This window comes from Rhynchophorus ferrugineus, unplaced genomic scaffold (genome assembly GCF_030347505.1).
Source record: "Rhynchophorus ferrugineus isolate W39M unplaced genomic scaffold, kcgeb_rfMv2 rfM3, whole genome shotgun sequence".
NCBI classification, from domain to species: Eukaryota; Metazoa; Arthropoda; class Insecta; order Coleoptera; family Curculionidae; genus Rhynchophorus; species Rhynchophorus ferrugineus.
Window position 1 is genome coordinate 29,444,666 of NW_027472582.1, and position 16,531 is coordinate 29,461,196.

At 30.7% G+C, this 16,531-nt stretch overlaps 2 protein-coding genes across 3 annotated transcripts in view; one reads left to right on the plus strand and one right to left on the minus strand.

Moving 5' to 3' along the window:
* The window catches only part of Ac3 (Adenylate cyclase 3), a 146,959-nt gene extending 140,745 nt beyond the window's left edge, over window positions 1–6,214 (plus strand). Inside the window, exons 20-21 of the mRNA XM_076398224.1 lie at window positions 1,106–1,354; window positions 3,483–6,214. Of these exons, the coding sequence (XP_076254339.1) occupies window positions 1,106–1,354; window positions 3,483–3,869 (636 nt within the window). The 3' untranslated portion in view covers window positions 3,870–6,214. The remainder of the gene's footprint in view (window positions 1–1,105; window positions 1,355–3,482) is intronic.
* A 4,071-nt stretch (window positions 6,215–10,285) lies between these two features.
* LOC143192721 (uncharacterized) overlaps window positions 10,286–16,531 on the minus strand; it is a 154,613-nt gene continuing 148,367 nt past the window's right edge. For both annotated transcript variants that reach the window (XM_076398225.1, XM_076398226.1), the window contains one exon: window positions 10,286–12,080. In XM_076398225.1, coding sequence (XP_076254340.1) covers window positions 11,686–12,080 — 395 coding nt within the window. In that variant the 3' untranslated portion in view covers window positions 10,286–11,685. The remainder of the gene's footprint in view (window positions 12,081–16,531) is intronic.

Consider the following 16,531-nt stretch of genomic DNA (forward strand, 5'->3'; position numbering starts at 1 on the left):
TAAAAATGCCCCTTTAAAAAGCTAGGAACTTTTTTCATCCACCAAAACAAACAATTTAATTATTATTACCACATCATACCATACATATAATTTGATGTTATACTGTCTGGTTCATATCTGCCTGAAGTTGAAGGCTCAGATTAATCTGTATCAAAATAATTAGTTTTCTGTTATGAAATTCCTCAATTTACTTTGAATTCTACTTATTTATTAAATCTTTTTGAAGTTTCGAATGTGGACTGAATACTCTTTACTGGTGCATATATTGTACCTATATGGACATATTCTCAAAAGGTTAAGATAAAAGATCTCTGAATAAATACATGTTATATATTTCAATTCAATTAAGTACATCAAATTAAAATATTTGCTATTTAAATTCCATTTAGAGAATAGCATCTTGGTTAAGCAATACACATTAGGAATGATAAACATTTGGATCATTAATTATCTGGCCTGAAATGATAAAGAATAATGACAAAGAATAAACCTGTATTTACGTAAGAGTTTAAAGCCGATTTCCTTAAACTTATCATTTTTTATTTTTAAATACCATTTCTGGCCTAGAGCAGGATTCTTTTGAAAAGAGTGCTTGTCATTTTCACTTTCATATCCCAGAACATAATACTTTTGTTTGGAATATTTTTAATATGAACTTTAAAATAATACATCGAATTTATTAATTTTTAGTCTTATTTTACTACGAATCTGGCAAATAAGTTAGATTACAGTTAGTCTCTAGTTTTATCGTTTCTATATTTCAATGGTTATTTGGTCGATTTTTCATGTATCTGTATACTTTATTTCAAATAATTGTAGAGTATGTTTGACCTAAGACGGGAGCCGACTAACATTGGTTGTTTTGCCCAAGATTAACTGTTTTATCCCAAATTTGGTTATATAACGGGCTTCATTTGATTTTGTTTAATGCTTTCCTAGAACACTGTGATAAATTGGTTATTAACTGTCTAACTTAGACAAATAAAGTATATAATTACGGATACTGACGAAATCAGTGTTATACGTGAATAATTTGAACAAATTTATATGTACAACATAAATAGCTTATTTTGTATAATTATCATACAATATTTTATTATTTTAGCCTGATGACCCTACGCAGATTAGATGGGCACACTTATCATTGCTCGTTGAATTTGCTCTTGATTTAAAAAAGGCCCTACAAAGTATCAACGAACAGTCCTTCAATCATTTTGTATTAAAGCTAGGCATAAATCATGGGCCTATAACAGCTGGAGTTATCGGAGCTCGTAAGCCACACTATGACATCTGGGGTAATACAGTTAATGTTGCTTCAAGAATGGAAAGCACCGGTAAAGCTGGTTGTATACAGGTAAAACTAAATGACGATGTATTTTAACAATATAAATAGTTGGTCTAAGTTGTTCTAGTCGTATATTTTTAGCTCTTTAGTTTTTTTCTTGGAAAATATCTTACATAATGTTTTGTTGGCTAAATATAGCATTTTTTGTTTTATTTCTTTACTGTTTAATTAATTTCATTTTATTGCTCGCTCAATGGCGGATATTCATCAGGTTATTTGTGTTGGATCGTAATCAGTAACGAGTAATAATAGTGTTAGATATTTTTCTTATATACTTTCTATATTGATTAGTTGTTAAATACTCGGCAGCTTAATGAAGTTTCAATAATATTAATTAGTTTCAGTAATTTATTGAACAATCTGAGATAAGAGTTAGAGTCTTAGGATTTTATCCTCAACAAAAAAGTAATTTTCTTAAATTCGTTGCTGTTGTTGTGTTATGTTAAGCTTGATGTTAAGTGTTATATTTATAATTCTGAAAATAGAGGAGGTATATAGATAAATATACCAAATAGCGATGTATTCTGTGATTTAAATAATTGCAGTGTTTAGGAGATAATAACACCGTCGCTAAAACTTTAATTAACGTGTTGGATATATAACCAACTAAGCATCTTTATAAATAAATCATATTTGGTTAAATCTTTATAAATTGGTAGGAGATCTTATTCCATGTTGCCGGTTTGTTTGACCATAATTTGACATGATATATTGAAATTTAGCAATCTCTAGGCTCCATCAACTTGTTTACATTACTTGTTTATATTAAAGTGTATACTAGTACTATGCTCTGTTTTTGCACTAACACCATACTGCACCAGGTAAAAAGGAATAGTTCCCTTGAGTCGTTTTGCCCATGCCGAGAATTCAGACTACCTCAGCGTTGACATGCTCAAGAAGTGTTTGTTCAAGACTCAGTGCAAGTTCTTTAATAATCGTTTTTAATAGTTTTGAGTTCCAAATCTTTATGGTGATTACTATTTCTAAAGTATCCCGGATTATTAACAGCACTACTCAATACCTTGTATTCAAATCACCGGATTATGTCCAGATTGCTTTTCTTGGCACAACACCATATCTGCTGCCGTATGTTTATTTGGATTAAGGATTAACTTATTAGTAAAGGTTTACGTACCAGGTTAACAATACTTAATTATATGTTAGCAGGGCCGAATTTATTTCTGCTTTATATAGGCCTTTTAGTGCAGTTTCATTTCAAGTACCATACCTAAATATATTGACGCATAATAAGTTAGCATATGACATTTGAATATCACTATTCGTTGAGACCACAGCCGGTGATGGCCAATTATATGTCTCATACAGATTTCCAATATAATTGTACAATAGTCGAGGTTTCTAGCATACTTTATGATGTAGTTAATTAATTAAGAAAATACCAAAGTCCGACTGATTCCGAAAATACGACTGATTAATAGCCCGCTATTGTAAATCCCAACGGAATCCAGTTGGTACAATTTCAGGAGTTCAATGCAGGAGAAAGAGATAACATATACCACCGAGGTAACAAGCCTAAACAGCCAAACTGCAGTAGCTTTCGATTCTCTCATGGCGTGTATTCAGTAAAAGATGATCAATCTGTTGCAATGTTCTCAAATGCGATGCTTAATGCAAATTCTCCATATATCTCTCCTAAATCATATTAGGAATGAAGTCATTCATTTAAGATTCGATAACCAAAGCACAGTTGAGGAACAAATTGATTGGTAGATTGCAAAGGTTTGGACATTTTTGTCGAATCAAAAATAAACGATTTCCTCACAGATTTCGGTGGCGAAATCGACCCTATGGATGGATAACACAGCGAATAGCCCGGAAAAATATATGGATCAAGTTCACGGAAACCAATCTGAAAAATGGGAAACTGTCATTGTCCGGGCCAACACAGCTGCGGCCGATCGCCTACTGTGGTGGAATTTAGTGAAGAATATTGACCAGCAAGAGCAATGCATTGGTTGAAAAATACACTATCCTGATGAAGGATCTGTTGAGTCTCTTCTCTTATATGGTATAATTGACGTGTACAGAAAATTATTTATCGCTACTAGAATTGTTAATTTTATTTACTGGCGTTCGCAATGTAATGTTATTAATATCTTTAATTTATATGTTTTAGGTAACAGAAGAGACATGTCAAATATTGCAATCATTCGGTTACCAATTTGAGCAAAGGGGTTTGGTCGCGGTTAAAGGAAAAGGTCAACTGATGACTTACTATTTATTAGGAAAAACTGGAAAAATCACTCCACCAACAGCACCAGTTTCTCCAGTAATGGGAGTTGTTACCATGGAAACTCTTAATGAAGAAGATGAATCTCGCGATAGTTTGACATCAAAATCGGAGGAGAAAACGTCGGAGAAAACAGTCATCGAATGCTCAGACAAAGCCGACGATGAAGTTTTCATCTTGGAAACTGAAAATTCCGACTTGCAAGATAAGAAGGACATAGAACTGAAGGATTCTAATGAAGCCACGTTACTTCTGAGTTCGTGCGATGATTGAATCCGACACAAAAGGACGGCGTAACATCATTCGATGAAGACTGAATATTTTAATAACCTATTTATCTTAATGAGGTTATGATGAAAAGAGGGCTCTAAATTTTATACCGCTTTTTATTTATATAAATCTAATTTTTAACTCTTTTTCATATCAATATTTATGTTATATAAAATACTTTTATATTAAATATAAATATGTGATGCTATATTTTATAGTAACTAATTAATTATTGTCCATGAGAAAGTAAAAATTATATAAAATTGTTAAATTAACATCTAAATCCATATTTTTGATATAAGTATGTCATGAGTGTGGTTCGGTGCCAATAAAGATACTGTAAATGCTTTACCAGGGGGACCATCAAATTTTAGTCAATTTTGAACAAAAATAACCAATTTTTTTCTCGAACTTTCAGCAGCAAACCCATTTAGATCATTATTAGATCATATTAGAAAAATAATTAGTTATTACTACGAAAAATATGTCACATATTTATTTCTTTGTACGAGTGCAGTGAGTGCACATTATCTCTAACTTTCAAGCGTACTATTTTATGGTTGCATAATGAGTTATTACAATGAAATTTTAAGCAAGATAACTTAAGGAGTATAATTAACTGACTAAATTAAAATTAAAAAAAATAAACAATATTAATAAAAATTTATATTTAAATAATACATATATAATAATAGTTATATATTTTATAGTGATAAATACCTATAAAACATAGTCTAATGTAATAAATTAACTTTTGACGGAAGAAAAACATCACTTCTTATCATTATGCAACTGTAATGATTTCAGAGATAATTTTAGGGTTAAATTTACATGACTAGTTTGTAAAACTGTTTAATGATAGATGAATAAGTAGGTTGTGAAACATTATAATTGTTAATTTGTATCGCACTGCTTAATTTTGTATTTATTACTTAACTTAAACTGCTATCATGATAATATAAAACAAGTGATTTCGTATTCATTAATTTTTTAAAACGCAAGTCCTACTGCTTGTTTCTTGCCTGTCAGTATTATAATATATTTTAATGGGCATACAAATTAGTTTGCTTCTCTTTGTTAATGAACATTGGATCTTTGTTGGGAACGAATGGAATTTTATATTATACTGAATCTTTTCTGGCAGCATAATGGATAGAAAATAAGGCTTTCATTAAGGAATCCACATAATTTTTGCTCATTTTATATAATGTATTACTGCCCAGACATGTCATTCGCCATCTTTCAGCAAGTGACGAAAATGATCAGAAATTCATTTAAGTTTTTAAAAGGGTTATGAAAATTACGAAATAATTTGAATCGGTAATGACTCAATGTACTATATTCTATTGCATCAATGACGCTTACTGGAGTGGAAGTTCGAATACAAAACAAAAAAATACCGTATTAAAATTACTAAATTTTCAAGGTTATTTGTTGAAAAGATGTTGAATGTTATAATATGGCTTTATGTTACACAATTTTAGCATAACTTGGTAATGAAAACTTTTTTCTTTGTATAGGGTAACTATTTTGTACGCCCAACATTTTATTATTCCATAAATTGTTTGATTAATATAAAATGTTATACCGGCATTTAACTGGGAAAGCCTAACAATAAACTTAAATTATGTGTTGTTTCATTTTAGACCATTAATCTGTACATAATTTGCATTTCATTTAAAATGATGCTGTTAAGCTATGCGGTAGTTTTCACAAAGGTATATTAATTTTTATTTATAAAGGGCATAAGGTACTTTTGACAACTTGTTAGACAATAGTGTGTAGCTGTTATCTCTATTATATATAAAAACTATATATCTGTACAATCTCTTGGAGCAAAATTATTTTTTACTAAGATATTAATATTAAAAAAAATGTTCTACTATAAATTATGGGTAAGCCTAATTTTAAGGTAGCTGGGAGCATGTTGCATAAACTATTTTGAATTTGTTTCAAGTTAAGTTTATAATTATTTCAAATTGTAATTAAGACAATATTTATATTATATTTAATTCGTAATTAACATAAATTTAGACACAACAATCATAAATATAGTACCTGGTGAATTTGTAAGTCAATCATTTAAATCATCGTGTGTTAATCATTTTCACTGTCAATTGTTTATCTGCATTTTTATATCGATGCCTGTATTACGATGTAGAATATTCTTAATTCAACTCTGTAGATATTACTGATATAACCAGCTGATATAATGTAGATATTATTATACGCTTTACAAGAAATATTTAGTTGATTAAAGTATGTAGATAATTTAGAATAATATTATTTTGATTTTCATAAACATAATCATTAGAATTAAGTAGACTATTATGTATAGAAAGTATGTCTAGTCGAAATAAAATATATAGTTAAATTTTTGTTATTTTTAGTGCATATAAATATTAATCAACAATTTAAAGTTTGACATAATTTCATTTAAATACCTACAATATGACTTCTTCAGCAATATATATAACTCAAATCAAATTATTCTACAACAATACATTTTAAAAAATTATGTAGACCAGAGTGTTAATAAGAATAATTGAAACACAAAAAACAAATGAAAGAGAGCAAAACAACCAGATAAATAGATGATCAATAATGAATTCTCGTATAATATAAGAGAAAATTAAAGAAACAAATATGTCAATTTGGACGGATGGAAAGAATAAAATTAATAAATAAAAAAGATGTCTAACTCCAACAATTTTAGATAATTGAGTAATTTGAAGTAATTCAATTAGAGAGTGTAATGTTTTAAAATTAGGTGTTAGATTATGATTATAATCCCATGTTTTGTAAGCACTTTGGCTTCTTTTCTATGATATATCCACGAAAAGAAAAATGAAGTGGTTGCTCATATATTATAAAATCTAAAGTTCCCAAATGCAAAAAGTGAATTTTCAAAATATTATAGTTAGATCAAGTGTTAGAGTGTTACTTAGAGTTTCCAGTTAATTATTATATTATTATAGTTTTTAATAATATTCAATTTGGAAATAATATTAAATTGTGACGAATTCAGAAAATAGTTACAGATCCAACGAAGTAGAAACATTATTTTGAAGACATCGATATCGATGTATATATGCTCTATAACGAGACTGATAACTTCAGGAAGACTATAAGATATGTTTTCTTTTGAATCCATTTATTGAATAAGAGTTATTTTATTTATCATGAAAAGAAGATGAAGAAAATAGATGACGTTGCATTGTTGATCGCTCCAAAATAATCATGGAAATATGATATGGTAAAATGGCAAAAAAACCTGTAGTCGAACACAAATAATCGTATGACAATTGTATTCTAACAACTGTGTTTTATTTTTCGTTAAAATAAATTGAAATGTTTTCTAAAACCCTACGTAGTAGTAGATCCCAATATGTTTAGTGTGACTTAAGTTTAGGAGTTTAGAGCACACCTTCTGTAGATAATTATTTAAAATTTTAATAATCATGCTAGGGGACCCTTTTTTCCTAAAGAAAATATGTGATAATTTCAGGACAAAAATATCAATAACTATAAAAGCAAGGGAGTAATTTTTATAGTCCTTTATGGAGCGCTAATTATAATAGCATTAGTATCAAATATAAGGTACAGTAAAGTATTGCAGACAAAGAAATTAAAGATCTTAATAATAAAACAATAATTTTCAGAGATTTGATTATTGGAAGGAACTGGACGTCTTGTATTGTAGATCATAAATATATTCGATGAAAGGGAATATTTTCTCACATCATCTACTCTAATACATTGTTTGCAATCTTAAGAATATGACCCAGTAGTGAGACCAGATTTTAAATAACTAAACCCTGTTTTATTCTCATTATGTTTTAATTTATTCATCTATCTATCTAATCTCAATCTCAAATCTATCAAATCTATCTCATTTGATATTCTTGTATGTAACAACAACGATATTGAAATAGATATTTACAGACCAATACCAATCAAAGTTCACATAAAGTAGGCGTGAGAAAAAATTTACAAATAATACCAACCACAAAACATAAAACTAAAAATAAAATAATTTATAAGCAGACAACCATCCATACTTGTTAATTTAGCTCCCTATCTAAGCGTGTTTTATGCGATACGTTCGTTTAAACAGGCTCCCAGCTCACCTTTTATACAGTAAATTCACTACCTACCCTGGATATAACAGTTCAATTGAAAAGTTCCCGGCCTGATAGATAGATGGCGCTACTAGAATTAAATCCATAAGTTTTTAGCCCTATCTCTAAAAAAACGCGTGTATAAATTTGACAGTTGTCGGATCATTAGTTTGTGAATTATAGCATTTTGAGTGAAGCAACTTTTGTTATTGTGAAAAAAATGGATAAAAAGGAATTTCGCATGTTGATAAAATATTGCTTTTTGAACGGACAAATACAATTGAAGCAAAAAATTGGGCTGATGCCGAGTTTTCGGACAGTACTCCAGGAAATTCAACCATCAAGGATTGGTATGCTAAGTTTGGACGTCGTGAAATGAGCACCGAAGACGGTAAACGTGGTAATGTCGACACCCAAAAGGTTACCCACTAAAACATTAAAAAAATCCACAAAATGATTTTGAATGACCGTAAATTGAAACTGAATGAAATAGCAGACACTCTAAAGATATCAACTGAACGTGTACATCATATCGTTCACGAATATTTGAGTATGATAAAGCTCTGTGCAAATTGGGTGCGGCGCGAGCTCACTTTTGAACAAAAACAACGAGGAGTTGATGATTCGAAGCAGTGTTGTAATAAATCCTAGTTTTTGCATCTATATGTGACAATGGATAAAACATGGCTCCATCATATCACTCTGAAGTCCAATCGACTGTCATCCGAGTGGACTGCACACGATGAACACGCTCCAAAGCGTGGGAAAACGCAATAGTGGGCTGGCAAGATTATGGCGCCTGTATTTTGGGATGCGCATGGGATAATTTTCATTGACTACCTTGAAAACCTTTTTTTTTTTAAACTTTGAAAAAGGACGGACCATCAACAGCGACTGTTTCATAGCGTTATTGAACCGTTTGAAGGACGAAATCGGCCAAAAAACAGCCGCTTTTGAAGAAAAAGAAAGTGCTGTTTTATCAAGACAATGCACCGTGTCACAAGTCAATGAAAACGATGGCAAAAATCCATGAATTGGGATTTCTTGTTCTCAGATCTCAAAAGAATGCTAGCTGGGAATAAATTTTCGTCGAATGAAGAGGTGGGAATTATGTTAAAAAACATAATTTTGCCAAAAAATTTAGTTTGACTATGATAGATTTTACTTTGATTGAATTAGTATCGATTTTTTTTAATTTTCGATCAATAAGCTTTTGTGTTATTTTAGATTTTTCTGATATCATTGATAATATGAAAAAATAAATAAAAATTCACATAAAAGTACTATAAATTGCATAAGGCTCTAGAATGTAATGACAACAAATTAATGTAGGCGCTTTAAAGGGAACATCTACTAAAATTTCCTTCTCAAATAGATTATTAATATTAGAATATAAAAAGTATTACCTGCTTTCTCTATTCATAAAACATAAAAATAATTTAGGAAGCTTCATTAAATTATTGGGAGGACTACTTATTTAGCAAGATTTTTAGGTTTAAGTAGATGATCACGTCCGCTATTATTGCTCTTTATTAGTTGGTTTAAGTTGTTTTGATTCTAATTATTGAATAAATAATATTTTGGTATCTCTGGTTTAAATGAACTAATATTGTAGGACATTATAACAATTTTTACAATGTAATATTGTTATCATCAGTCTTTAGTCGGAACATAGAGAGAATATCAACCAATAGGTTTTTGTTAGTGTCGCAGGTCTTTGAATATTTTTCTCGTCATACTCTCATCCTGAATCAATCGAAGGAGCTTCATGGTTCAGTTTAAATATGAATATTCTGGTTTATATGAAACATTTTTGGGTGTCACAGAGCACAGCATAGTGGGACCGGTGCAAAGCCTTTTACATTTACCCTGTGGACATTCCAATTGATGAGAACGCATTAATTTGGACCTACACGGACGATATTGCTGTTTTCTGAGTGCATTTTGGTTGAAAAACTGCTTTGTTCCTACTCCAATCCGATCTAAATCAAATAGAGAAGTGGTTAACTAGTGAATAATAAAAGTAAAGCAAACCAAGTCCTCTAATGTTACTTACACACTTCTCGCCCTTTTGGACTTCTTCAAATGCCCCATATTACAACTTCCGTAACGAGGAAAGAATAGTGTGGTATTTTTTAATTCTCTATGAACTAACTGGGATATACTCTAGATTTATTTTATTCAGATACTTACTTGTCAATCCTACATCTTCGTGAAACGTATCAGCGATGAAATCTTATTATTATTACTTAAATATCTACAATGAGGATTTTAATAAAAATGAAGAACTCATATTAAAGAAGATATTTATTTACATGATTTAAAGCTTAGTTAGTAACAATTCCGACAAGAAATGGTTATCAATCAACAATCATGTGAGCGTAAAAAAATATAAATTGGTAAAGTAATATTTACAATAACAAATATAATAGTAACAAGGAAATAGGATAGACGATTTATAAAACTTCCACAATTAGTGATGTCGTTAAAGAGTACATTGAGTAATCGCATTTAGTAAATACTGATCCCTTTTTACAAAGATGAACAAATATATGTATTACATGTAAATACATTGTAATAACCCTAATAATCTAGTAAAGCATATTCCTTTTATAACTATCACATTGTATGGTTTAGATTAACCGTTCTCGCTGTATGTTATATTATGTTTCCTGTACAAAAACCTAGTTTATAGTATTGTATAATCAAATTATTAATACAAAAAATATACAAATAAAAAATGTATATATTTGTTTGTATATATTTTTGAATTAAGAACAGAAGCTTATTTTATGCCTACTTTTCTATATTAATATTATTATTTATCAAGTTACATAATGTACGGATTACAAAAATTGAATCGTTCCTAATAATATAATATCACTGTTCTTTGACAAGTATCGAATAATTCTTTCATTACAAAAAACACAGTAATGATGATATGGTCTGACACGTGTAAATTTTTCGTCTAGACTGATATTCTAGTAGCACATGATCAAGGTAGTGTATTAACAGGTTGTTGTAAATTAATTGACTAACCAATCAATAATATTTATTATTCAACTGTGACAAAGAAACTTTTAGTGCAATTATTTTCACTTTGTGTAATATGCTGTAAACTATTTATATGTTTTATTATTAAATATATGGAACAAAATTAATTAAATAACTATAAAACTGATTGGGTTTGTTGTAAATAGTAGATATTATTAAATTAAATTGCGATAAAATATGAAACTTGTTAATATATTTCCATGATTCAGATCACTAGTTTAGCTTGAAATTATGCTTATTAAAGCATTTTTGTATTGTAATAAAATATTTATAAGCATCTTATTCGTTAAATAATATCAGGATAGCAACTATATTAATAATCGTATTATCCTTTTAGATTTATATTCTATAAGTTGTACAGTATTAAATATAAAATAAAATATTTAGATCTAATAACATATACGCTAGTGATCACTATATTTGTTGTGCTGGAATCGATATACTATAAACCAGTATTTTGTTTTCGTTAATCTAAAACCATTCGTCAATAATAACATGGTTTGTATTTAGAATATGTTGTGCACAATCTATCGTAATTTTATGGGCCTTCAATTAAATCCTCCACCATTTCACCGGTTACCGCTATAGTTTCGTCCGATAATAAATCGATTACCTCGCGCTCCCCCGGGAGCGAGAAGCAATCCTCACGTCCGTACGAACTTATACACCACCGCGAATACTAATACACTGACCAGAACCAGCACCAAGACGGTGATGACTTTCGCGAAGGCATTGAGGCCACTGTCAGACGGATCCAAAGGTCGACTGTTGTTGTTTTGTTGGGAGCGTCTTCGTTTGCCCGCGAGACCACGGGCCAAAGCGGGAAAGGCCAAACTTTGAGTGAACGTTAATTTATGTAAACTCTCGCTGAGGGAGTAGGGGCCTACGCTGCCTCTGGCGGCAGCGCGCAATAAGGCATACTCCAGATCCAAGGCGTCGAATAAGGAATATCTGGCTGTCATAGTTGACGATCTCCTACGGCTATCAGTGGAATTGCTCGCTAGGGAATTTCCAGCTACGGAGTTTCCTGCCACTACACCTACAAACACAATAAATATGTTTAAAATACGATTGATATATTCAAAAAAGTTATTTGAATTTGTATTATTTTATATAAAGGAAAAATTAATTTTTTTAATAAGGATGCGAAATATTTAAAATAAAAATAGGCTAATAGGTTGAATAGATTATTTAGCATTTTTTTATGAAATTATTAATATTAGAATAGCTTAATAAGATTAGTAGGAATGTAGTATACGAGTATATATTTCTTGACGTATTATCAGGTGCTTGCATGTACGCATATTCATTTTAAACAAGTATTTATTGAGAAGAATTGGTACGAGAGGGAATCGAACGGCAATTTTGTAAAATAAATTTATTGATTAATGGTATACACAAACTAAACAGTTAACATTTTTCAATCTAGTCACCTCCGTGATATTCACATTTTTTCCACCGATTTGGAAGCTTGAATATTCCTTGAAGCAGCCAATTGCGCACATACTTCTCTACTTTTTCATTGCTTTCATATCTGTCACGAAAACTGCAGCTGTTGCTGGCTATTGTGCACATGTTGGTGATCAGTTCGTAATAAATCACTGTTCCTACAATATGCACATATGGCAATAAATCGTCTGATTCGATGTAGATGACTCTTCTGGACTTAATTTTTAAGCCTTTGGGATTATTTATTGCCAGTGATAACACGGCACCGAAAAATCTTCTGTCTTTGCGTGCGATAGCCTTATTCTCTCCTTTTAGATATTTTCCGTTGAATGCAACGTGTTGAAACAGTTGATTCATTAACTGCTAAACTATTCCAACGTTTTTTTAGATATTGAGCAGGTTTTTCGTTCAACAAGTCTTGTAATTCGCTATCCTTCGTCTTTCGATGGCTTTTTAAGTCACCCTAAAGTGTTCTTTGTCCTAAAACTGTTGTTTGTGTTCTTTTTGATTGGAATTAAATTAATCACTTTTAAAACTTTGAAACCAAAACCTATAATTGGGATATGATAAAACAGCATTGCCATAAGTTTCCAAAAGTTAAAGGACGTCTAAGGGACGTAAAATGTAATTCAATGTCGAAAACAAAAATATAATTCCATGATTAACGTTTGTAAGTAGTGAAGATACTCTTGATTTATGTAGAGAAGTATGAAAATTATCGAGTTTAACAGTTAGGTTAGGTTGCTTAATAGTTTTTTTACTTTTATTTTCCGTATTTATAAAGCCGATCAAAATATATGCAAGCATCTAATATTACAATTGCCATGGGATGCTGTATCTAGGAGGAACTTAAGTGGATTTTAACAAGGAAATAAGTGTTGTAACTGGCATGCTTATTACCTTTTGAAAAGAATAACACTTTTGCTGTTGGATGTTTCCAATTTTTATGTAAATGAAATATTTTGCCTATACCATTGTTTTTAATGAATATTACATATTTCTTCTCATTTCCAAACATTAGAACTAGTAGTAAAGTTGTGAGAAGACTAAGTTTTTATGTTAAGTAAAAAATTCTTCTAAAAATTGTCAAATTGTAAGTCATCTAGTGGTGAGTATATTCCACCAACCAAAACGCGTGAAGATTACGTTACACTCGTTAATTGCTAATTGAAGAAAAATAACGGTTTCCTATAAATTCAAAGTTCTCTTAATAAAATATTTCAAATACGTTAAACAACTAAAGCATCTATAACAAATAATACTCTAGTGTGAAGAATAAGTTCGAAAAATGAAAAATTAAGAGCTTAAATTGAATTAAACCATAATGAAAGATATTTAAATATATGATAAGTATTATTTCTTGATGATTTTGTCCGAATTTTAAGAAAAAGTTGTTATGTAAGCAAAGAAAAGAGTGATTTTGCAATATTATAAAAGACACGAAGTATTCAAGAAAAAAAAGGCCGAAAAAGTGATAAATGTAGTAATTACAAAGGCAAGAAAAGTACAGAAAGTAATTAGCAATAATGATAACTTTGGTAAATAGTTTACTTTTAAATATATACAATGTAATTATTCACAACGAAGCCTTAATTTTGAAAAAAAAGCTTAGGATTTATTCACAGTTCTTAGTTATTTTAATACATGTAAATAATATAATATTTGAAGGAAAATAATATTTTAAATAAATAACGTACAACGACCATAACGTACAATTACTAGTTTTACCTATAGACTAATTCTAACAATATCCTATTTAACAATTTGGCTTTATAGCCCTGTGGTATTCTATTAATTATTCAAGTATGGTTGAGTTGGAATCATGGGTCAGTTGGCCTTTAACTGCTGCTGCATTAGTAGTAAGAACTCTCAATATAAGATCATGATGTAACTAACAGTACGTCATACTGTATGAGTATTATCAATTTAAAACAAAATTAATGTTTATATTAAAAGTTTTTAAATTTCTTAATAAAGTTAAAACATTACAAAATATAGTACTAAGTATAATTTCTCTATACCCCATAATAATATTTATTGTATATATATCAAATCCCAAATATAGTTTTGCCGCAGAATACAGAGAATATATTTCATTTCTTATAAATGAAAGTCCTATTTTACCTCTGTATGAAAGGGAAGTGTAAGGCGGACAGATTCTAATCAACTGTGGAGCTGAAGCAGAAACATCTGTAAGGGAGATGAAGGTTTAAAAGATCCAAAAAAACCGATATCTTTAACAAAGGGGATATCTCAACACAGGAACTTTGGATGGCGGCATTGTTTTCTAAAAAAACGAATGTGGGCTATTTTTTTAGTGTCATGTGTTAGATGGATTAGAAATAGGGTACGGTTGCTTTTCCGATGTTGCATTAAGGCCTCTTAAATGTATTATATATACAAAGATTGTTACATAATCATTATTGATTTGTTGTTATTCAGTTAAAAATGGGTGAATGGACACAATCGATTAATACCACAATTGTTTCATGCATTTGGAAACAAAATACATTTGAACATAATTTTGTTTCATTTTGTTTTTGTTTTTCTGCTGTAAATCCGATAGCCTTACTGTCTGTATCTGTGCCGGATGATGGTGCGATCGGATGATGTGTTTTATTTATGCTCTAAGCATTCATTTTATTTCTTTTGTATATTCGTCTCTTCTGTAATTACTTTGGTGAAGAATGCAGATGTCTTTGTTCCATAGTGATTTTCTCTATGTGTTGAATGAAGCGGCCTGATTTAGTAACTAAAGATTCCACTTCGTATAGGATATTGTAGTAATATTTTTGCTGCTGTAGGCGATGAATGTCGATCCGATGGAACTTACAGTTGGTCTAAGTGCCCTCCTAGTTTATTTTTGGTAGACCGTGGTACTTTGTCACAGGCAATTTCTCTGTAGGAATAAGTTCGTTCTTTTATTCTCCTTATTATAGATTTTGCTTTAATTTTAGCCTTTGTACTTTCTTGCAGATATGTGATTGGGACTGTTGAGATAATCTGGTCATCCAGAAGATCAGATCCAATAGCCTTACGGTCTGTATATGTGATTATGCGATCAAGTATTGACGGTTCGTATGTGGTTTTTCATACTCTGAGCATTCAGGCATTCCGTTTTTTTGTTTACGGGCCAATGCTATGTAATACCACCCGACTAGCCGGCTATCTGTTTTTTGTGACTATCTGAATGGTGAACGGGTGGGACGGGTTCGCCTGTTTTACCTTCACGGTCGCTTTGTATCGCATCTTTTTTCCGTTAAATAAAATAATATTCTCAAGTAAATTAATAATATTTGGTTTCTAAAGCCTTTCACATATTATAACGTGTGCTGTCAGTAGGATTCCTGGGAGATCATAAGATAATCTCTTATGAAGATTTAATTAATCGGAACCAAACCAATTAAAAAAAAAAGATAAGTTGACTTTGGATTGGCAATCATTCCGCAGTTACTCGAAGCATATTGATGTAGTTTAGTAAAGTTCGGGCAAATGTATTGCATCTGAAGTTGTAATATTACAAAAGGTGGAATGAAGGTGCTCAAAATAAACTATTCCAAGTAAGAAACATTTTAGCTTTAGGAAATACCCCAAGTTGGTAGATTCCTGGCACATGCATCACTGTTCAAGGTGTGAGGTCACCAAGGCCGCACTGAGTTTGCTGTGAATTAAAATAGTCCGAATTTGGGCGGAAGCTTATAATTCAGAGTGAAGGGCCACGAAATGCGGATTGGAGTCTCCCAGTTTCTTAGACGTAGACTATTGGAATCTATAGTCACCAAAATTAGGAAGACCATTCCGTAGAGAGGTAACATGGAAATTTGAATAGAAATAGTGACACTTCAAAGATTTTTAAATGGCTAACTGGCAGACGAAGGTACAGGAGATGCTGAAAAATAATTTTGCAACTATAAGCTGTCCAGACGGAATAACGATCACGTACTATATCCCTGTGGCCGTTTGTTTAGGATGGAAGTTTTATGTAATAAGGCCCAAACTATCCGGCCATCTGTTTTTTTGACTACCTGAATGCTGAATGAG